This window comes from Cyprinodon tularosa, unplaced genomic scaffold, assembly GCF_016077235.1.
Source record: "Cyprinodon tularosa strain WSP-4 unplaced genomic scaffold, ASM1607723v1 ctg273, whole genome shotgun sequence".
In the NCBI taxonomy this organism is placed as follows: domain Eukaryota; kingdom Metazoa; phylum Chordata; class Actinopteri; order Cyprinodontiformes; family Cyprinodontidae; genus Cyprinodon; species Cyprinodon tularosa.
The window spans coordinates 1,796,998-1,819,924 of record NW_024038978.1 but is presented as its reverse complement, the minus strand read 5'-3'; the positions used below and the strand labels follow the sequence as shown (position 1 = coordinate 1,819,924).

The following is a 22,927-nucleotide window of genomic DNA, read 5'->3' as shown; positions in this document are numbered from 1 at the left end:
TAATTTTTTGTGTTTAGATTTGGTTCTGTGTTTGTGTTGACTTCTGTTACATGTTTCTGTATTAAAATTGTCATGTTAATTGCCTTTAGATGACATTTTCTGTGACTTGTTTCTATTTTAAGGCCCCGTCCACACGAAGTCAAAACGAACACGAAACGCTGATATTTTCCAAAACGTTTGCCGTAAAGACGGAGACGTAAAATAAATGTGAGCGTCCACACGAATGCATGAAAACGCTGCAAAATGTATGCCAGGCCTGTAAGTGGCGCTGTGGTGCCAAAGCAAAAATAAGCGACGAAATGTAGTGCATGCGCACTAATATTTATACATGGTTGCCCTGCGGGTCTATTTTCGTGGTTAAGTCAAATTCAGGTGCTGAACTATGTGGTCGATATTGCTCTGTTCTTCCTGGAGATATTCCAGAAGAAGAAGATTCTGTTGTAAGCCCGACCAGCCCGACAGCAGGGTGAGTAGCATTAGCAGCAACGGCGCCATTGTTGTTGTGATGTGTCGCGCTTGCGTGTTTAGAGGCGACGCTATGACGCATGCGTGTAAAAAAAAAAATGCGGTTAGGGTGTAAACATGGAAACGCGAAAACGGCGTTTCAGAATCTTCCCACTCTGAAGGGTGAATAAAAAAATGATCGTTTACAGACCCCCGAAACGCCGGCTTCGTGTGGATGAGAGGCTGGTTTGGTGAAAAATTTGTGCGTTTAGGCCAGGGTTCGTCTTTGTGTGGACGGGGCCTAAGACTGATTTATATTAAATCCCCTTACTGCACAGGCGTCAAAGTCGTTCCAGAAAGGGCCGTGTGGCTGCTGGTTTTCTTTCCACCCAAGCAGTAGCACACCAGACTCCATTCATCTCATCAAGGTGAGTCAAGTCTTAACCTGATGGCTTGATGGGATGAATGGAGTCTGGTGTGCTACTGCTTGGGTGGAAAGAAAACCAGCAGCCACACGGCCCTTTCTGGAATGACTTTGACACCCCTGCCTTACTGGGTCTGGTTCTGTTGAAGTATGCTTCCTGTCGTTCTATCTTTACCTGTTATTTCTCACTATAATAAAGGTTTGATTGTAGTAATGTGAACAGGATCTGTTTGTATTTTCTGGTAAAGTGTCTTGAAATAAGTGGTTGTAAATTGATTCTTTATAAATAAACCAAACTGAAGTCAAATGGAGCAAGAGTCCTAATATTACTATAGTACAGCGCTTTGGCAGATTGGTGGTTATTATTGTTTCTCTGTTGGGGGGTCTGACCTGACAGCTCATGTTAACAGAACAATTGTTCTTGTCACCTTGCAGTGTCAAAATAATTAGCTCTAAAAAAAAAGGACAGTGAGACGTTCCTCCTGCAGTTCTTCTCATTTTATTGACCTTATAGATAATCTGGGAGTTTAGCAGCAGAGCAGACAGGACACATCAACACTGAGCCATACAAAGAACAACAAACAAATATGGGAGGATAATTAAAGATTAATGTTAAAATAAAACAGTAAAAGATTTAATCAACTAGGACGATAGCAGGAACTAAATGTTTAATGAACCCAAAAGCAAACAGCTTTGGTTAATTAGAATAAAACTTAGTTTTAAGGTGATTTTCTCTTCTTTAAACTCTACATTTATATCTCTACCATACTTGGTCCCTCAGGGTTGCATTGCTCGCTCCTTTTAGCAGACACCAACTAGTTAATGATTCAGGCTCCTATTCTATCAGAGGAAAATGGATTTAAATGGATTAATGATCCTAAACTCACATTTAAACTGGTTTTGGAATAGATAAAGCAGCTTTAAATTAACATCTGGAACCTCGGCCATTGTCATGTCTGGATGATCACGTTTAAGGCTACGTTCACACTGCAGGCATTAATGCACAGTTCTGATTTTTTTTAAGGAAATCTGATTCTTTTGCGTGGTTGATCTCATTTCCAAATATGCAATCTCCTGTGTGAACTGAATTCATTCAACTTAAGTGTCTTAAGGGAGCGTGTTCTGTGTTTACGAAAGTAAACATGGAAGGTAGAGCTGGAGCGCATTTAAAATCTTTCATTTCTTTCCCAGCCTCAGCCAGTGCATTAACAACACAATCTTTTCAAGATGGTTGAAAATAAAGAATGCTCTCCGCATTATCTTCCGCCATGGTTGTTTTTCCTGCTGCTGCTACATAGCAAGATGCAGAATAGTGACTTTAGTCCAGTATTAATGGCATACAGATCAGATGAATGGGTAAGATTTGACTGAGTATCAATACTTTTACTCAAGTACTACAGTTGAATACTTCATCCAACACAGTATGTATGTAATGACAACTATGCTTACCAACTTCAAACTCTTGAAGTTGTTTTGCTAGTAGGAAGAAGAGTACAGCCTCAAAAGGCGGGATTTCCTGAAAAGTAGTCATTCACAGCTGAATTGCTTTGTCCGTTGGGTAACGCCTTCAAAGAGACAATAGTTCACACGAGCACAAAAAACAGATCCACACGTGAGAAAGGGAGGCTGTGCACGAGGATATCAGACCACCAAGTTTGATGTGGAGATGATTCTGCCACTAGAGGGTGCTACTGCTGCTGTTGGTGAGACGCATCACATTCACTTCCTGTTTTGACTACTGAGCAGTGTTTTTGCTCTCCAGGCTATCTCCGTTTTTCCTCTCCACTGTCGCTACAGGCATACTTGGTCTGAGGGATTGCATTCAAGTCAGTGAGTCGATGCAATCAGCTGGTTTTCCTTAGACAGAAAACTTTGAATCAATTTGATTGGATGATCCGGTGAACTGGAAAGTGACTTGAGATGACATGTTGTGAATTGGCGCTATATAAATAAACTGAATTGAATTGAACAAGTGTGTTTAGAAGGAACAAGCACTCGTGTGAGATATATGGGGCCCCGTGGTATTTAAGCATGTAACGTAGCATGTTCAAAAATGCTTGTTATGCCTGTTTTAGGTAAAGCTGCTTGTAGGAGTATCTATTGCACATTTGGACTATTAGCAGAATCCTGATGCTATAATTAAAATTTTTAAATAACCAAGATGTTTTTTTTCTTTACAAAGCTAGGTCCTTTTTTTTTACAGCGTCACTGAAATGCGATGCAGGTATAGAATAGTGATTGATGGATTAGGATTACAGAAGGAAACCCACAGAACTCCAGATACATACATCAACAGTTCTTTAATAGGATGTTTTCAAAATATGGTTATTAACAACTGGTAAAAAAAAAAAAAAGAAAGGTTAACCTGGTAAAATATAACCTCAGCAAAAAGCTTATCAGGGTGTACTGTTTAATTGGTGAAATAGGGCTTTGGGAAATAAATAAAATCAATGAGGGTCAACGGAAAAAGCTGCTGTTTGGTGATGAGTTTGAAAGAACAGAAAAAAACAAAAAAAAAACAAACATCAAGTCATCCGTTTCAATGCTGACTCTCATCTCTTTATCTTAAATAAAAACTCAATTTAACCAATATAACTTTATTTCTATAGTTTGTTTTCCATAAATAAATTATTTCTCTGTATCAAAAAGAGATTTCAAATATAAATCGGCTCATCATGCCGAGAATACACAATGCAAACTCTTAACCTACCGTACGCTCCATTTATCATTTCATCGTCACACAGAGCCTTTGCTTTGCCCTTTAGGAGCTGATTGAAATACGCATTTAAAACATTAAATTAGACGCAGACATATGTACAAAAAGACGCTGCCAGTAAAATATACAAGAGTCTTTAGTAAAAAGTTTAAAACATAGAAAAGCTGTTGTATAAAAGAAGGCAGTGATGCATCCATCAGTCTCCTGCAGTTCATTTAAAGGTCAAATCTCGTCTCTGTCCATTTGATCTCTTGGCAGCAGGTTTCATTAAGCTCACGCTCAATTACATTTGATCAAACAGATCCAGGTGGAGGTGCAGCAATGCGGGGCTTACGGTCTCTTCCTTTCCATGATCTCTAATGACACAAAGCAGCCGGAGCAGAACGGTTCTGTGTGTCCGACAGCAGTGGTTCAGTCTGGGACTCTGATCTCTACAGGTAGTTAGAGGTCGCAAAGCAGTGGCTGTGGCTGACTCGGCTCTGGTGGATCATGGCGCGGTCGTACGCCACCTGTACAGACTTTCGGATGCTGGACTTGCGGCCCTCCATTATGCGTAACTTGTCAGCTGTGTCATCTACTCCCAGAGGGGTCACTTTGTCGCGGGGGAGCCACTGCCTACAAAACCAGAGATGAAAGGAGATTTAATAAAACCCATCAAATCAGAAACAAGAAGTCTACATTTATAACAGAACAATGTCTGACTTGAATCATTTATTTGAAATGTAAGAAGGTTCAGATTTCTCTTCATTTATTCTCCTTGATCTCTTTCAAATGAACTCCAGCTTCAATGTTTCAAATTTGAAACATTGTCTAACCTGTAAGGTAAAAAAAAAAAAACTAACCAATTAAATCGAATCGTATTGTATTCTTGAGTAATGAAAATAATCGAATTGTTGGGTCAGGAAAATGATACTAAATCGAATCGCCATGATAGGTGTGATTTACACCCCTAGAGTTTATTACACCTTAATATTAGCTGCCTGTTGCGTTTCAGAACTGATGTTTTCCACAATAGTTTATCTAATTAGGACAGTTCCTCTGTCTGGATCTGCAGTTATAATCTTCCTTCTGTACGTGGCAAATATTTAGGAATGGAATCAGAGTGGTGTCCTTCAGCTATGAACAAAGTGTAATATTTTGATAAGGCTGGAGCCATGGATGTCTCCTCATCTGCTCACGTGTATGATGTAAAATAAGATGATGTGGAAGACTGGAGATGTATAAAATGCCTTTTTAACTGTTAATCGGGACCTCTTCCTGAGAGGTGAGCAGCTGCCTTCTGTAAGGTCTAAGCAACTTCTCTGATCTGAGTAAGATTACAATTTCTATCAGTCTGTTCTCATGTCTCCTGGTTATTTAATACATATAAGTTATGAAGCGTAATTTAAAGAGTTTGTCCCGATGTGATCTCTTTTCAGGAAAAAGAACCGTAGAGATAGAGCATCAAGGTGCATATACCAAACATCTGGTTAAAGAATAACACTATCTGTGAAACTCACCACGTTCGCTTATTGTCAAAGAAAAGCACCAGGTAGAGCCTCTCGTTGGTCTCCTCCTGTCTCTGCTCGCCCAGGCGGAGGACATCTTTGGGTGGGACGGGGATAGGAATTCCATTAAGCAGCAGGCCCTCCTCTGGCATCTCAGGGTCGATCACCTAAACCAAATAACCGATTTAGAGCGACAGAGTCTACCAACGGTTTGTTCAGGATGATGAAGAATCTAAACACCTCACCAGAGCAGGGTAGGACGGATACCCTCTGCATTTTGCCCACACTAGTTCTAAAGGCTCCAGCTCAGTCTCGTCCTCTGAAGACTGACTCCCGTTTCCTGCTAAACAACGAAACACCTTCATATATCTAATGCATATAAGAAGAAAACATGTCAGGTGACAGTGAAAATCAAGTACCAATATAATCCGAGTCTCCGTTCACTATGTCAGGAAGAGGGACTTTGGAAAGAGATGGCTTTCCGAGGCTCCGTTTGGGCGGCGAGTTGCTGAAAGATCAAACACATCCCTCTGTAAATAAACGGTCAGCCGGCAGCGAAGCCGGGCAGAGGAGATAATCACCTTCAGCTTACATTTCTTTGTGGAGGACGGGACAGGATCTTGACTCGGAGTCAGAGCTGCTGTCTTTGTGTGCGTCGAAGCCGTTGGTCAGTGCTGAAAACAAGACAACGATGAGTCACCTGCAGCACAATCCGACACTACAGCAACAGTTTATTAATAAAAACTAAACAATAAATACAATCTAGATAATGACCCATGATTACAGCTGGGTGATACATCTTAAAAACATAACATCTTATTTCCCCCCCCCTCCCAAAGCAGATTGATTGATTTATCTTTAAAAACTAGCTTTGATTTAAATCCTCGCCTTTGTGGAGTCTCCTTAATTTACAGGGCAACAAAATTCAAGCTGTGAAATTATCATGTTTCACAAAAAAAAAAGAAGAAATGATTAAACTAACTGTGCTCAGCTGGCGGTATCACACTGTTTATTCGTTATGAGAAGATATCGAAGAACAAAAACTGATGAACTGATGCTACTTTATAGACTTTTGCTTGTTTGGAGAAAAAAAAAATCCAGATTTTTTAAGAATTAATAAACTAAAACTGTGATTGATTTATGGACTATTGTTGCAGAACTACCCATAGAGAGTGACCTGGTAGGTATTTAATAGTCACATAAGCAGACTGAGGCTTGTTTGGTGAAACTAAGGACTTGAGGGGGTTTGTTGAACGACTTTCATGGAGGAGTTTTATCATTTGGTCTGTTTTTCCACTTACGGCTCGTTTCTGGGCTACATTCATCAGAATAAACCTTTTAAACACGTCCACAGCAAGTTATTGAGTATATTTTTTTTTCTATATTAAAAACATAAACCGTATAGAATATTTTTATAGCTGGTATCAAACGTCAGATTGTTCAGAACTTCCAACTGCTTTAATTCAGCTAAAGTTCAGTTCCTTTCGGTTGCAGCCAGGAGAGGCCATCTTGCATTTGGTAAAGCTTCTCACCTCTTTCCAGTGTACGATTCCCCGTCCTCCCCTGGTCCGTGTCTGATGATCCGTCTCTACTGGGGGTCCATGCTTCCTTTAGAGTGGGAGGACCTGGGCTTTTCTGGGGGGTTTTGGACACCGGTGTGGACGGGCAGCTGCTGGCTGCTGAGTTAGGGGCCGTCGGCTCTCTAGTCCCGTTCACCACGGTGTTGTCCCTTTCCCTGCAGAGCTTAGCTCCGTTCTTTGCTTTCTTGAACAACACAGATGTTCGTCGTCCGACCCCCCCAGCTGGGGGCCGTGGAGGGGTGGAGAGCCCCGGCAGGCCGTTCGTCACAACCTGCCCTTCCCTGTGCAAACTGGGAGGTGGGCTCCCACAACATCCTTGTGCTTTAGTGCAATTGATGTTCTCTGATGCGCTGTTTGACAGATTGGCGTCCATTTTAAGGCGCTTAGTGGCCCATGTGAGGGACTGGCTATCCCCCGTCATTGGCCGCAGTGTTGGAGGCTCCAAGGGCGCGTCTTCCAGTCGGGGAGGAGGAGACGGTCCTCTAGGTTCAAGTCTTGGGGGAGAAGTGGATTTGAGGTCGTCTAACAAGAAAAAAAAAGAAAAGTTCAGAAATGAAATGTGGCGCACTCCTAATCCGATGATGGTTATGTTGCATGTGGAATGATGTGGTGGTGTAGTTTTCACACACGAAGATGGGGTTTCTCCAATGCTAACAGTAACCAAAGCCCAGAAAGAGTAAAGATGGAGGACTTTTCTTTAACTGTATACCAGCAACGTGTCCACAGACGCACCAAGAAATCAGACGATGATCAGAATCAGACAAGTTTCCACCGAGAATAATAAAAAAAATTAATCCTCTGATTTTAGCCAATCAATTCATCATATCTAAAAGATAACAAAAGCATCCACTAAGGTGAGTATTTGTGGAAATATCCCTCATTTTTGTTTGATTATTTCATCATCAGTTTTATATTTTAAAGGGACATTGTGTAATAATTTCTCTTTTTTACTGCCTGAAATCGATGACTGCATTTCCACGTGTTATAACCTAAACTAATAGTCAGATACATATTTATAAGAAAATAATCTTATACTAGTTTATACTTAAGGTTGGTCATCCATTTGCAATCGCCACAACAGTCTACCATCGTAAAAGTACAGACGGTGGTGAGGGATAAATTTGTACTAATGTACAGAATTACAACGCTTTACTCTTTGCTGGCAGTTCAGTGTGATTAAGAGGCGGCGATGAAGATTATTTGGAGACGCCAACCCAACAACTGAAAGTCTGCACCAATGCAGCACAATGCAGGACCATGCATATGCAGCAGCAACATAAGACATGGTTTCACCATCCCCAAGAAAGCCAAAAAGACTAAGAAACAGGAGGCATCAAAAACCCACAAAAAGGAAAACAAAAACGAGGCTAAACATCAGGCAAGCCTTCTTCAGGAGGAAGGAGGTAATGAAAGAGAAGGATTTTAAAAGAGACACTGAAGTTATCATGTTTCTCCCTGACAACTAAGTAAACTGTTAAGCCAACATTAGCATAAAGCTAACTATTTCCAATCAACTCTTTCAAGTCTTTTGGTTTAAGGTCGTAGGAAAGTGGCTGTTCTAACCGTTGCAGTTCTGAATTCTCCGGAGTGGTGCACGACTTTACACGAGTGAATAAAGTCACTAAGATTGGTCGATTATCAAGGGGGCGGGATTATTGTGGTGGCAGGTTCGCAAGTTTTGTTGTGGCCAGTTTATCAGAAGCACCTTGCTAACCAGTTAGCCACTTAGTGCTAGTGATTTCCAATGGGAAATTCCATTGGGACCAAGTGACTTAGAAACAACACTGTCAAGGAACGCTATGGACAGCGGAAAAATGCAAGAGGAGAATTTTGTTTCAGAGGTCGTGCATGAGTCTCCTCCATCATAGATTTTTTATTTAGAGGAGGAAAGCGGGGACGAAGATGTTGTGGAAGAGGACGCCAGGGCAGCAGAAGCTTGGTTTGGTGTAGAAGGCTTCCAGCCGTACATGTTTGAGCCCTTGCCTCGCAACGCTGCCAGTTCTGTTAGCTCTACGCCTGCTGAAGACACAGACGTCCATCCCCGTGAACACTGGGACGGAACTCAATGGGAAAGTAAATTATTCTTATTTCAACCGTTGCGTATATTAGCTGTGACATATGAATCAAGATGCTATGACCGAAAAAATTGTCTGACAGATAACCGTTGATAAATGATTGGACGAATTTAGGTGTACAGGCTGATGTATAACTACCTGACCTGCATAATATAACCCCCCCGCACAGATTTCAAGACAGGGTTAAAAAAAAAAAAAATAGACATGTTCTAACTTTTGGGACAATACGGTCTGATAAAGAGTACATTTATATATTAAGCCAGAATGATTTGAAACTTAAAAATGACTTCCCTACGACTTTAATTAGACAGCGTTGCTCCTTACCAGTAGTTCCTGTAAACATACACCAACCTTTCGTAGGTTTTTGTGGGTCTAGCAGCTTTCAAAGCCGCTGCGAACGCTGTCCTTTCCACAGTAAATGCCAGCTTGTAGAGAGCTGTCACTTCACAATGACGCGGTTACATCTGCGCTGTTGAGGCTTGGCCACCTTTGCGGCGCTAGGGGAGTGAAATACCCCCATTTCACCACTAGATGGCAGTAATTCTTACACAATTTCCTTTTAAATGAAGCTGGGGGGAAAAAAATAAAAGGGCGCAATTCTTTGAAGATATTTAAAAAATGTGAGCGGAAGAGGACGACTTTATCCTTCTGAGTCAGGAAATACGGGCAGCCACACCGTTCTTCTAATGCAAGTTGTGCTAATTTGGTTTTAATTTAAAAGGCTGTAGTTTCCTATTCATTTTAAATTCCCTTTATTCAGGCGTTTTCGCACATTGTGACGTCTCCTCTGTTACTTTAGAGGGCAACAAAAAGTTGGAGCAGGAAGGCTGCAATAAAAAAATCTGTTTCTTTCGGATCAAAAGTCAGACACTCCCCTCTGATAACTGCATATTGAATTTCTACAAAGCTAAAATTGTGTTTAGATGTCCTCTGCGGTGGACCCGTCTGTAGTCAGAGGTGAGATGATATGGCATGACTGAAAGTGGCCCAAGGAGAGTAGTGAATCCATGAGTGATGTATAAAGGAGGTGCAAACACAGAGTGCACTAGAAGAGAGGAGTTGTGAGGCAGCCATGGCTAACGAGACTCTCTGGGCCCCTACTTACTAGACTGGAGACAGTGGGGTGGTTGGGGTTGGTGCGTGGGGGGGGACCCTGGCTCAAAAACCTGAGGACAATGTTCCGTTAGCTCATGTTCACAACTGATCTCACTGAAACAAATCAAGCCTTTCAAAAGCTTCATGCATTGCAGATTTCATACTGCTGGTGATTTAGTGCACCTAACAACTCACCTTTGTCTGAGGATCCAACGCTGCCGTCTGCTTTGGCCTCAATATCCTCGTCGTCGTCATCATCATCCTCCTCGCCTTCCTCTTTAAAATGGCCGTTGTGGACGCCGTGGCCCGTGGGTTGCCCCTGTCTGTGCCGGAGCTTGTTGATCTCGCGCCGTAGCAGGCGGATGCGTTTAGCCCGGGCGCCGCTGGAGCGCATGGAAGCCACAAAGTCTAGTTTCTCCAGAAGCTCCTTCAGCTGCTCCTCCACCGTCATGTGGAGTCGGTTATCTGGATCCAGGACACTATCAACTGGGAACATCAAAAAGACTTATTGGACTGGGATGAATTATGTGTGTGTCCTCCATTTGTACAGTGTTCTGTTGGACACAATGGTTCTGCAGAATCATAACAGGACAGAAACCTACCATCCTCCCAGGTGCAGCTATAAAAGTCTTTTTTCTGGGGGGACTCAGGGAGGTGCATGCCAGTGTCCAGACCCAGGCCGGCGTTTGTGGCTTGTCTCTGGGCGTGCCGCAGTACGGCGCCCCCTAAGTCCCGAAGACGTAGCGCTGCTTTGTAGAAGACTGTGTCTTTGGTGTTGTAGAGGAGGCAGTTTGACACCATCAGATTAAAGTCCGCCTCCAGGTCGGCCACTGAGCGGTAAGAATGGCTTTCAAGCTTGGAGCGCATAGTGGAGAAGTCCATTGGATGGCTGATAAACTCCAGGTAGTCTGGGACCTGAACGCACAGCAAAGTTAGTCTTTTTAAACAGTCCTAAATAAGAGTCACATTTTCTACTTCAATTAAAAGTTGACCCTCAACTTTCCTAAAAACAACCATAAAAAACTCTAAGATCAATTTCTTAAAAAAAAAAAAACTTAATAAATATAGATGCTAACAGCGAATGATGTAGCGAGCCATTCATGGTTTCTGCACTATTGAGGCCAGTGCTGGGAGTAACCGAGTTATTTTATCATTGAAAAAGTAAAGTAAATGAATACTTTATATACGTTATATTACCAGAAATCTAAGGCAGAGCATTACTTCAACTCAGTCATTCACTGACTTCTCATAAATGCACATCCTCTGCAGCAGGGAGATTTATATTGCGGCGTATGCAATATACATCTGTCAGCATTCCTACTAGGGATGGGAATCAAAAACCGGTTCCTGTTCAGAACCGGTTCCACGTTCCAATTCCATGGCACCGTTTGGCAGCTCGCTTAACCATTCTCTTAAAGGGGCCCTTGATTTTACCTTATCACATCATGTTCTACTCACCCATATGAGTTTTATGTCATTTGGAGCTCTTTGGAAGATATTTTCAAAAATATTCCCCTTCTGTTATATAAAGACCTAGTGGAGGAGGCCCTAGCACACTAAGTTGTGTTTATAACACTCTGGGGCCCATAGCGAGACATCGAAATGAATCCAATGAATGACAACAATATAAACCTTATGCAGCATACTGTATATCTGCTTATTTATTTCAACCATAATCAGAGTTCAAATGAATCTAAATATCATGCAATGTTAAAATTTACTTCAATTTGAAAACAGCCCTGGCTCCTGTCTACTACCGTGAAGCTGGATGATGTATGAAGCAAACTAGCTCTCCACTGTTCTCTGTAGAGAAGCAAAATTGGAGAAAGTCCAGTGTTGCCAACTTAACGACTTTGTTGTTCTAATTGGGGACCTTTCAGGCGCCTCTATTAACCTTTTTTTACAAAGAGACAAATCTGGGCAATTTTCTCTGCGTTTCAGAGAGCTTAGAGACTACATACGAAAGCAGCAAGCATTCTATCATCACAGAAAAGCAGCGAGAGCTGCCAGGCCTTTCCCTGCTTCCCTAAGCTCCGTCTCACAGACAGCTGCCTCGTCCCGAAAGCCTCAAATACAGTCAGAGCAAAGACAGTAGAGCGGAAACCTGCTCTGTTTACCCACAGCTGATGTATAACCAATCCAATCCGCCATGGATTACAGAGCAGGATATTAATAAAATATCAACTTTAATCTAGTCTCTTTTTCTCTCTAGAACAGTTGCACTAAAATGATTACCCGATTACTCCACAGCTTGAATCGTTTGTTAACCTTATAATGAGACCGATTACTGTAGCTTCAGTAAAGGTCAGATGCATGCAGTGTGGATTCAGGAAAAAATTTAAAATCCCTACGTTGTTTTATAAATTAATATAGTTTTGTTTCAGATCTGCATGCCATGCCGCCCCTAAAAACTCAAAACAAAATAAAACCAACTTTCATCTTGAACATATAAGAGATGTTACTACAATGGATGAAGGATCTTATCCATCCAGAGTCTACGGCAGCAGCCCTGTACGACTTCTGACTTTTATTAATTTAAAATAATATCTTCTCTAGTGGTCAACCGAAGAAGCAGGGTGGGGAATCTACAGGTCTCTATTTTTCTACCCATATCATCTGCTTCAGTCTGGCTCCATTGTTAGCCTGTGGTATCATTAGCATTAGCAGCATTAACTTACACAACTAAACAGAGGAGCAATGGAGGAGCTGCTCTGGTAAAAACTGATGACCTCTCTCTCATTATCACATTCCTATATTTTAGTGACCTTCAAATAAAATATATCATCAGTATTATATAAATATCAGTGTGTGGTGAGAACATCTAATCAACAGGTGGACAAAAGTTTTCTTTGGGACCTTTCATTATCTCCTTCATGGGACTTTATAGTCATGAACTCTTTTGTTTGAAGCATTCAGGGAGCATTAGTTTTCAGGAAAATTATCCCGATTAGCGTCTAAGCAGCCTTGCAAATAGATGATGTGCTTTGCTGATAGATGGTTCTGCTACGTCAATAAGGTGGGTTGGTCTGGGTTTTCATGTTTTGATGCATTTTTAGAAAAAGGGCATTTTAATACAGTGGAATCCGCTTACAGTGGTCATGGATATAGTAATCAACCGCTTATATAGATCAAAAGGCTTAGGACAGAATCATTTCTATACAAATATTGTTTAAATAATTCATTTATAGTAATCAGGAAATCCCCTTATAGTGTTCATTTTTGGCCATTTTATGAATGCAACACAAAACAAACGTAGGCAACACAAAACAAACGTAGGCTAGCTTTAATTTTCTGTAGCCTATGCAGTTATCTTGTATGTTGTTGTTCTAAACTTGCACGGTTCTATAATAAAATTCAGTAAATGAGGAAGCTTTCCGTTTCATTTCATTTTTCGCATTGAAAAACCATACAAATGGAATTTGGATGATATTCTGCATAAAAAATAAGTGAAATAACGGTACATTCGGTTTTAGAAATCAACCGCTTATAGTGTTCAAAATGGCTCTGGACCAACGTGACCACTATATGAGGATTCCACGGTAATTAAAGAAACAAATATGAGAAGCTACAGTTTAATTTGCTAAAGCTCTGAATGCTAGTAGCTGGCGCTCAGGATGTTGCTCTGAAGAGAACCACATGGGGACGGCACAAACCTCAAAATAACACACCCAGCCCGGGTCCTCTGATTAGTTATTCTCAAATTGTGAGAAACTGTATTTTATGTCTTATTAAGGGGAATTTTAACAGCAAGAAAATATCAGGAAAAAACAAGATCTCTGACTGACGGACATTCAATCATTTTGAAATGTCAAGCAGCTTGCTAACAGCTTGCAGTGATTTAACACTCAACTCATTAAATCACTGCGAATGTGTTAGTTTTAGGTACAGATAACGATCCATCGATTATACCTTGCTGGCTAAACTTTTCCTTTAAGGCAAGATGGTAATCTTGATGAAATGACAGCACAGACTATGTTTTCAGGGGGACTTTCTGACTTAAAAATATTTTAAAACTACTTTTTACAAGCGTATCACAGCAAATCTCTGTCACTGAAAATAGGAGCAGCAAAAGCATCAGAAGCATCTGAACACACTTTGCTAGACGTGCTTCAGGAGCGTCAAAGATATTCTTGAGGCACATCTGACTTTAATCTGGAGAGGCAGCAATAAAAAGTGTTTGCTGCTTCATTTTTGAAGCGCGTCCGGTGTGAACGAAGCATCAGAGTGCCGACCAGCTAAGACTCCAATTTTCTAAGTTGTCAAACTTCCTTAAGGCAGTATTCCACTGGGTTTTATAAACTGACCTCCTTCAAGTCGACTGGTTGGGCAAAAATCCGAGCCGTGTCCTTCTCCTGAAGCTGATCCAGAGCGGAGCGCAGAAGCATCAACATCGGAGTCAGCTGCAGCTCTAAAGCTGATTGGTGAACTTTGACCTGCAGTTGACAAGGAATACAGAGCTTTTAATTCTGATTTTCGATTCTGATTTTAACCAATATTGATTTACACGAGATATTAAAACAAGTGTTTTATTTGGTAGCTGCTTTCAAATATATATTTGCATTTCTTAAAGCATCAACAGTGGGAGATTTTCAGACCTTTTTAGAGTAAGATAAGGTTGGTTTCACGTCTCAGTATCAACCGATCACTGATCTTTTAAATAAAGGAGATCAGTTTTCCTATCAATCGGTGACCCTCAAAAAATTTCCACAGGAGATTTGAGATAAACCATATCAGTAAGAAGTCAAGTTTCATTTAATTACATTTTTAAACAATTATTACCAAGTACCATTTTCTTAAAATGCAGAACTATTTAATTTGAAATATTTGAATATAAAGAATCTTAAACACTGACTTTACTAATTTAATGAGATAATTTCATTATTCTGCTGAAGAGGCAGCTAATCTACACATGATCAAGTCCAGAAATCCAGCAGGTTGTTTTGTTTATAAATACATCAGCATACGATGGAACAACTTGTATTTTCTGCTGGAAGAAAAAGTTTGAATCCAATGTTACCTGTTCTCGTTTTAGCTTCTCTCTCTTGCGTATGAGCTCCACCAGCAGCCTGGCCTTTTCCAGGTCGTGCCGAAGTTTCTGCCAGTACCTCAGTGCTTCTCTTGCTGCAGAAATCTTCTCGTCTACTTCCGGCTACACAAAGATGACTCATTTTAGAACTCCAGACACCAAGTCAGACATTATTGTTAATATTTAGAGTTAAAAGCCACCTGCTCTGTATTCCTTTGGGATTGGATGTTGTTGTGCAGCCGCCGCACCAGGGCCACGCCGTGTCTTGACTGACGTTTTAGTAACCAGTAGCTATGCAGCCTGTGCATAAACTGGTTTTTCCTTTGCATGAGGATTCCTTTGGAGATTATATTCAACCTGGAGAAGAGGAGAAATAAGCACTTTTATCTTACTCTCAATAAAACTTTGAACAAGCATGATGTGATAGATGCACCAATCGGAAATTCGTTGCTTATTTTCAACGATTAGTTCTTACAAAACTGTAACCTGCTGATCCCGAGGTGATCAAGTTTTCCTTTTATTAGCATTGGCTAATTATTTAAACCAGGCGCAGAGGAAACAAGAAAACCCACTTAAACTATGAGTTGACAGAGCTGATAAATTCTTACATCTCTGTGCTTCTGTATTGCTTAAAAACCTGTCACTACTACAAATAGCTTATATCCAATTTATTTATAAAGCGCTTGTATTAATCAACCAACAGCTGACCAAAACTGTGATTTTATTTCAGTTTTCCATTGTTTGGCTCAAATATTTCATCTGTTTTTTAATAAACGTGAACGATCTCTTGTCCAGAATATATATAATTGTGTGGAAAAGTGCTTCCTTCTACTTGCAGGCATGGATCTGCACATTAGCTGAAACTCTCTTTTCCCTTCTATGTAGCAGCATATTTACTTTAAGCAAACTACTGCACCTAAAGGGCGGGAGTGAGAAAGTTCATGTCTAACTCTTATGAAATGTGAGGGCTCAGTTATGCTTGATGCACATTTGTTCCTAGACCAGTCTGCAGCTTTTATACTCTGTGAGGATATTTCCTGCTCTGCCTAACATTCAGGCCGACTCCAGGGTGCGTACACATTACGTACCGCGTGCCTACAACACCGCAATACATGAAGAGAACATGACCATTTAAAACTTTTTAAAGCCTCTTTGCATAATCCAAGAATGGAAATTATATCTTTTCAAGAGTTTTTCAGAATCTGTTGCACGTGGCAGGGCTGAACGATTTTTCCAAAATCAAAATTGCGATTATTTTTAACCAAAATTGCAATTGCAATATTTTGATTTTCCTTTGCCCTAACCCTAAACTTGAATTTTCTCCCCTAGCTTTCAGTTTGAAAGTTTGCCTGTCCAAAGTCCATTGTTGTAGGATTTTAGTGTGGTCTTTGTGTGAAAAAGTGATTACTTCTACTTGCATACATGAACCTGCATGCTAGCCGCAAAACTATCTACCTTTCTGGCGACAAACTCAATTCAATTGTTTTATCTCAACCTAAAGCGAAGAATTTCATGAGAATGTCGGAAAATCAGATAAGTACGCCGGGGAAACATTATACTGAAGGGAGGTTAGATGCTACTGGAAAGGCTACTTTAGAGGAGGCCGCCAAGGAAAAAGAGCAGGGAGAGGCTACAGCTAGCCCAGGCTAACCTCTAGAGCAGGGGTCACCATCTTTTTTAAGGCTGAGGGCTACTTTATGGGTACTGAGTCATAGGACAGGCTACCAATACTGACCTATGAACTAGAGGAGTCAGCGTTCACCTGAACTTCATAGATAATAAACATATTTCTATTGTTTCTCTTCATTTTTAATTTGCTTTTAGATATTCTCATTATGAAATCCATATAAATTCTCAAATGTTCTAATTTATTGATATGATAAAATGCTTCATAAATGCTTCAAATAAGAGCTTCAGTAAAAAATAAAATTTCAGATTTAGTCCACTGGTAAATTGTTCTGTTTTCAAAAGATGCTGAGGGCACCCCATGTTGTCCTTGAGGGCCCCTTGGTGCCCACGGGCACCACGTTGGTGACCCCTGCTCTAGAGGCTAACTTCCAGAGGTGGAAGAATGGCAGCGGAGGACCAAGGTAGCCTGCGGGCAGACAGAGCAGTGGGGCGGGGGGATAAGGCCACTACTGGTTGGTGTCTTTGCTGGGGGTAGGACCAGGAAATTATCCTTGTAGGGCTTAAAACATTTTTTTTTTTTTTAAGTCACCAAAAAGTATCCTGAGAGCATTCCCCCACATTATCATTTTATTTCTCTATCTTAATAAAAACAAAATTTTTCCCTGCTGTGTCCTTTACTAAAATAGTGGTCAAACCTTGATACTTTCTTATCTCCTATTATTTTGATACCTAATAATTTAAATGAGAGAGCAGTAGAAGAACTTATGGATTTGATGCAGTGATCGGCATATATTCATTTTTATGATTGGCTCCCAAAATCCAGAACGGTGCATGTCTACTAATAGAAGTTTTTCCACCATGTTTCTCTGTGCGGAGCTGTCCTAGGTGAGCGATGTGGGAAACCTTGCTTTGTGGTGGGGTGCAAGTGCTAAAATAACATAATTTCACAGGTTGAACAAGAGAGATGTGGATGAGGAAGGCCATTAGTATTTAAGGACATATAAAATTATTTTAAAATCAATCCTTTAGTAGACAGGAACTTGGATCTTTGAGCAGTTCAGGACCGATAAAGCTTTGTTATTGGTCGATTACAGTACACTACAAAATTTTCTCTGCATATTTGTATAAAAGTAAATACACCCTAAAAATAAATAATAAAAATAATGTAGGACATAATCAAAAGAAACCAGACCTGCTTGGGGGTATATGAGGCACAATGACTTGTGGAGAACCGGTCTGTTGGGGTGAAGAGTTTGCATTCTTCTTCCCTTTCTTCTTATCATCTGGCCCATCTTCAGACTTTCTACCCTTTTTGGGCAAACTGGGACCGTCTGTGTAGGCACTACGTCCTCTACTCGCCCGGCTCCTGCTGCCAACGATTCGTCCTTCGCTTTCCTCATCGGAGTCCGTCTCCTGTCCTGGGGGGGAGTGCGTCTCACAAAATGCCGTCTTCCTGACTGAAAAAGTTGTGCCATTGATTCCCGTTTCTCTTACAGGATCAATCTTCATAAAGAGACCAGCCCGCTGGGCACAGGTGACGTGAAACGCAGTGTAACAATTGGCCTTGTGGCACTGAATGCACGCCCCGCGGCCTTTCTGCTTACAGAGGTAGCAGTTTAATTTCCAGCGAGCTGGAGGAATGTTACTGACCCCTTCCACTGGTTCTAAAAACACTGTGTTTGCAAAGCAAACTTCCGGAATCCATATGGCGCAAACCACGTGTGCCCAACGACCTTCGCTCGTTTGTTTGAAAGCACCACCCCTGTTGGGGCACAGAACACAGTCGACGGGTTTCTGAGGAGATTGTAGGCAGCAGCGGCAGAGCCACTGTCCTTCAGGGACGTAGGGTACGCCGTAACACTCTTGGTGCACTGCCAAGTTGCAAGAGTCACAGAACAGGATGACGTTGCTGTTCAGACATTCATCATCCAAGCACACGCAGCAAAAGGCATCGTCGTCAATAGCACTTTGCGAAGGTGCTCGAATGCGGGCTTCCCGATACGCCTCCTCCTCCAACCGGTCCACCAGCAGCTCAAAATTGTCGGGTGAAACAGCCGAGAGACCGTCGGACAGCCGGCTGATGTTGACCATTTCCAGCCATACAGTGTCCTCCTCATCCATGTCATACTCTGCCTTTGTTTCCTGATCGTCAGGCGAGCACTCAATGTAACGATAATAAGCTGTTGGGAGAGGAGATGCCTCAACTGGCCTAAAGGTTTCCACAATACGAAAACTAGGTTCAGGGAGCTTGGTGTGATTGCTGTTTGACTTGCTGGACTTTTCAGGTGTCTGAGGTTGGGAATTGGGACATTTGTTCTTGGAAGTCTGGGTTGACCTGGCAGAGCTTAATCTGGAGTCCTTTCTGTGGCCTCTGGGCGTGGAAGGTTTACGGGTTGATTGTGCGCTGCTGGTTGGCGATACAGACCGGTCACTGTTTTCTTTGTTGCTGGTGCATTCGCTGACATCCTGAGCCACGGACTCGTCGTCTGTAATGACTTCCAATGGTTCCAGAACGGAAATGCGGTGAAGCCTTCCTTCAAGTTCCACCTCCACCACTTTCTGAGCCTGAGAATAGGAGAGGGTTTCTTTAGTCGGAGATGCTCTGAGGCTGTAAGGAGACGGAGATCGCTGGCGGGCACTCCCACGCCCACCAACTGTCCCATTGGACTTTTTGGCATCCACCCCGCTGCCTCCACAGGCCGCCTGGCCTGTTCGACGTGGCTTCCTCATAGGCCACTGCCTACACTTTCACTCCTGTAAATAAAACAGATAATTAGGGAACAATAGTGCCTTAAACTTTGCATAAAATCTTAAATATACTACCTAGTTATATCTTATTTCACTAATTAACACTAACAAAGATACATCCAATGTATGATTTGAGTTTAAACTAAACTAAATAAGTTAAACATCTTTCCTAATCCAGACTGTGGAGCAATGGGATTAAAACAAAACAACATATCCTTTAAAGAAGCATGCAAATGATAATGCCTAATTTTTTAAATTTAGATTAAACTTACACTTTATTAACAAAATAGTAATAAGAAACTGATGTTGTTCCATTTCGCTTAAACAGAGCAAGGCTAGCATAAGCTAGTCTCCTTATCAAAAATGTATTCATGCACCCATTTGTCTAAGATTGGCAGCTACACGTTTTATTTTAGTGTCTTCTACAGTGCCATTACTGCAGAACAAAATCAATGTAAAATTCAAAAATTCAGGGAGCTCTAACAAGTGTATACAAATTATAGCCAAGATAAACAAAATTTAAACTTTGGATTATTCACCAAAATAAATCATAAATATATAAGTGCTTTTTTTCTTATAAATAGCTGAGATAATGTATATTCCAGATAACAAATCAGACAGATACTGACATTTCAAAACTACAATTTAAAATAATTATGGGAACCCTATCTTTTCAAATTACGAAAACAATGTTAATTGACCAGTTAATTTTCCTAATTATTATCTTACAAAGATTCATATATATTACATTTCACGAGAGTATCCAATCAACTTTCAAGAAAGTTTGAGTGATCGGTTAAAGAGCCAATCAGCTTCAAGAACAACCTCTACTAAAAGGATCAGAGCCCTCCATTCCAGTAGTAAAATGTCAGCCATATTTAGTTTTCAAAAGCTGTCAAGAGCTCATACGTGCTTTACATATTTTAACAATGCTTTTGAGAACCGATACAGTTTTCATCTGTGAAGTCAACACAAAAACTCTACGGCAATGTGTCGATTATCTGGCATTATGTCGTTACATGTCAAGAATGTAACAGAGCTAGGTGGCTAACTTTTAAAGTCGCTAGCCGGTTTTATTGAGGTTTTCTAAACAAAACAAACATAAAAGTTTCAAAAGCAGTAAACAACTTGAAAGTGCAATTAAAAAAAGCACATTTGGCGAGTCTTACCACTAATGTCAGCTGATAAATGGCGGTGCCGCAACAACCGGTGGTTTGAAGCCGCTTCAAGTAATGGTCGCTTAGTTTGGCTTGCTACACTTCCTAGGCTAGCTGCTAACGTTAGCCTCTCCCAGTTTGCTAACACAGCCGGTATTTTTCACCGCCTTATAACGTCTCCAGCTATCAGCAAATGTGCATTTAAAATTAAATCAGCTGATTCCAATGTCATACTGAAAAAAACGACGGTATATTAACACCAAAAAAACGAGTGAAACCTTGTTGTCGATCAAATATAGTGAGAAGAAAAGCTAGCCTCTTACGGCTAGTTGGCTACTTGTTTGGAGCCGAGTTAGTCCTGTAGAGGAAAAGCTAGCAAAGAAAAAGTCAGTGACTTCCGGGTAAAAAATTCATAATAATATATAAAAACGCTAATGGATTCCATTCTAGGAAAAGATTGAATTTAATCGAAAGCATATTTACTATAAGTGGTTTTAATTGCAAAAGACTGTGGTTCAATAAATGCCTTTTTTTCTTGGCCAAAGGCCAAAAAGACCACTGTGTAATAATGTAATAATATACTACTTTCCAACATATATTGAGCTATTTTGGACAGTTTTTTTTTATTATTCGCAGCCAATACATTTAAGCGACAAAGATCAGAATACTTTAGTAGTGTGCTACAGGACTGTTGGGGACAACATAAATCAGATTATAATGGCATTGGATAGATTGGAGGCATAAAAGCTCAAAATCTTGGTTTGACTCAGTTTCAGTTTGGCTTTACTCTTCCACAGTCACCAATTCCTTGATGGTTATTTATCACACCAGAAGCTGATCTGCAATTGGTGGGAATATTTTAAAAAGGGAAAGACTCCAGAATGGGTTATAGTTAATAATCATTTTTTGAATATGGGCTTTTTACAGAAAAGCCCATATTTCTCCTTCTCTCATTTTTTCTCCTTTTTTTCTTTTTTCCTCTTCTGTTCTACTTACATTGCAGTGTCCATATAATCTGTAAAACTCCCTGCATAATTATAAAAAACCAATTTATATGCATGAAACAAGCAGAACACTATGGCGATAGCCATACTGCTCCACTTGTGAAAGTAAAATCTGTTGGGCTCTTTTTGGCATATTATTCTTATTGCCACATTGCCAGACAGGACACTATAAAAAAAATAAATAAAGTACTTTTGAAATATTTAAAAATAGTGTAATTATATTTACAGATGGATTTAAAGATCCAAATAGTGGCAAAACAGGAGCAGGTGTGAATATCCCACACCATAAAGTCATGATGAAAATGAGAACAACAGATCATCTAGCAGTTTTTACAGTTATATTAATTGCCATTATGTTAGTTTTAAAATGGTTGCTTGATTATAATGTTAGGGAAGGAAATAGTTATATTATTGCATCAGATAGTCAAGCTGCATTATTAAGTATCAAATCTGGTAAGACTTGTAGATTAGATTTATTATTAGATATACTATCTATTAGTTCAGCTTCATAATAAGAAATGTTTTGTTCAATTTGTCTGGATTCCTGCTCATGTAGGGATTGAAGGAGATAAGGAAGTAGATATATCAACTAAACAGGCCTTAAAATCAGATATTTTATTAACTTAAGAATTCCTTTAAGCAAAAGTGAGGGTAAATCTGTAATTCAGAATATAATCTGTAAGGTTTGGCAAGAACAACGGGATAATCTTGACACTGGTGGAGATCTATATAAAATTCAAAAGACTGTGGGAGGTAATAGTTGTACAAATGGAAGGTGGAAAGAAGAGGTAGTCATATCTCAACTTAGAATTGGTCATACTGGACTTAATAGTTCTCTTAACAATGGGGAAACATTATACAGGGACAGGTAATCACTGTAATCAAATGGAAACAGTGGAAAATGTATTATTACAATGTTATAAGTATTCACAGGAGCATCGGCATTTAAAGTGAACACTAAATAGAGAAAAATAGGATTTTAAATGATAAACCTTTTATCAGTTAATTCAAATCAGTTAATTAGATAAAAAAAAAAAACACTGGATTATTTAATCATAAAGTAAGAATATAAGTGCGTGTATGCATGTGCATATACACACGTATCATTATATATGAGTTTGTATGGGTATTGATTGATTGTGTGCAGATGCGTGCATACCATTGAGGTATGTATTAATAGCTTCCTTCTGACATCATAACAACATAACCATTGTTACCATCCGCCAACAAAAAACATAGTAAAAATAATACTTTAGGATTCTGCATTTAACTTTTTTTTTATCATTCTGCATTTAACATTTTTTTTTAAATCATATTACTGCCACTTGGATTATTTACCTTAGCATTTTGCATGATCATGTTCCGCTAAATCTGTGCAGTCCTATTAAGATATTTATCATATTTTAAGATTACAAATACCAAATGTTGGGGGTAAAAAATGTAGATGCTCATTTATGAAATAGGAGTATTTTTGTTGACTACTGAAATGCTGTTTTTTTTAATTAAATTTTTTTTTTAAATCAGACCTGCATAATATAGATG

At 40.1% G+C, this 22,927-nt stretch overlaps 1 protein-coding gene across 4 annotated transcripts; it reads right to left on the bottom strand.

Annotated features, from left to right (window-relative positions):
* Positions 1–3,178: 3,178 nt before the first annotated feature.
* On the bottom strand, positions 3,179–20,754 carry brpf3b (bromodomain and PHD finger containing, 3b). 4 transcript variants are annotated; one of them, XM_038289900.1, is made up of 13 exons: positions 20,394–20,753; positions 17,669–19,230; positions 15,048–15,204; positions 14,839–14,970; positions 14,126–14,254; positions 10,424–10,736; positions 10,017–10,307; positions 6,604–7,173; positions 5,664–5,745; positions 5,491–5,579; positions 5,317–5,414; positions 5,084–5,238; positions 3,179–4,199 (listed from the first exon to the last, which is right to left on the bottom strand). In XM_038289900.1, exons 2-13 carry the CDS (start codon positions 19,204–19,206, stop codon positions 4,016–4,018), a joined length of 3,738 nt encoding a protein of 1,245 aa, XP_038145828.1. In that variant the 5' UTR covers positions 19,207–19,230; positions 20,394–20,753; the 3' UTR covers positions 3,179–4,015. The 4 variants fall into 4 exon arrangements, 2 of the variants coding, with proteins under 2 accessions (XP_038145828.1, XP_038145829.1); XM_038289901.1 differs by having other exon boundaries at positions 5,317–5,411; XR_005281188.1 differs by lacking the exons at positions 3,179–4,199; positions 5,084–5,238 and having other exon boundaries at positions 5,396–5,411; positions 5,653–5,745; positions 20,394–20,754.
* Between the last annotated feature and the right edge of the window lie 2,173 nt (positions 20,755–22,927).

Bases quoted from the DNA above. Each gene is read 5' to 3' on its own strand.
- brpf3b (XM_038289900.1), bottom strand. From the start codon at position 19,206: ATGAGGAAGCCACGTCGAACAGGCCAGGCGGCCTGTGGAGGCAGCGGG. The intron at 14,971-15,047 runs GTGGCTTTTAAC...ATCTTTGTGTAG, and splicing joins CCCAAAGGAATACAGAGCAG to CCGGAAGTAGACGAGAAGAT. The intron at 10,308-10,423 runs GTAGGTTTCTGT...TGATGTTCCCAG, and splicing joins TAGCTGCACCTGGGAGGATG to TTGATAGTGTCCTGGATCCA.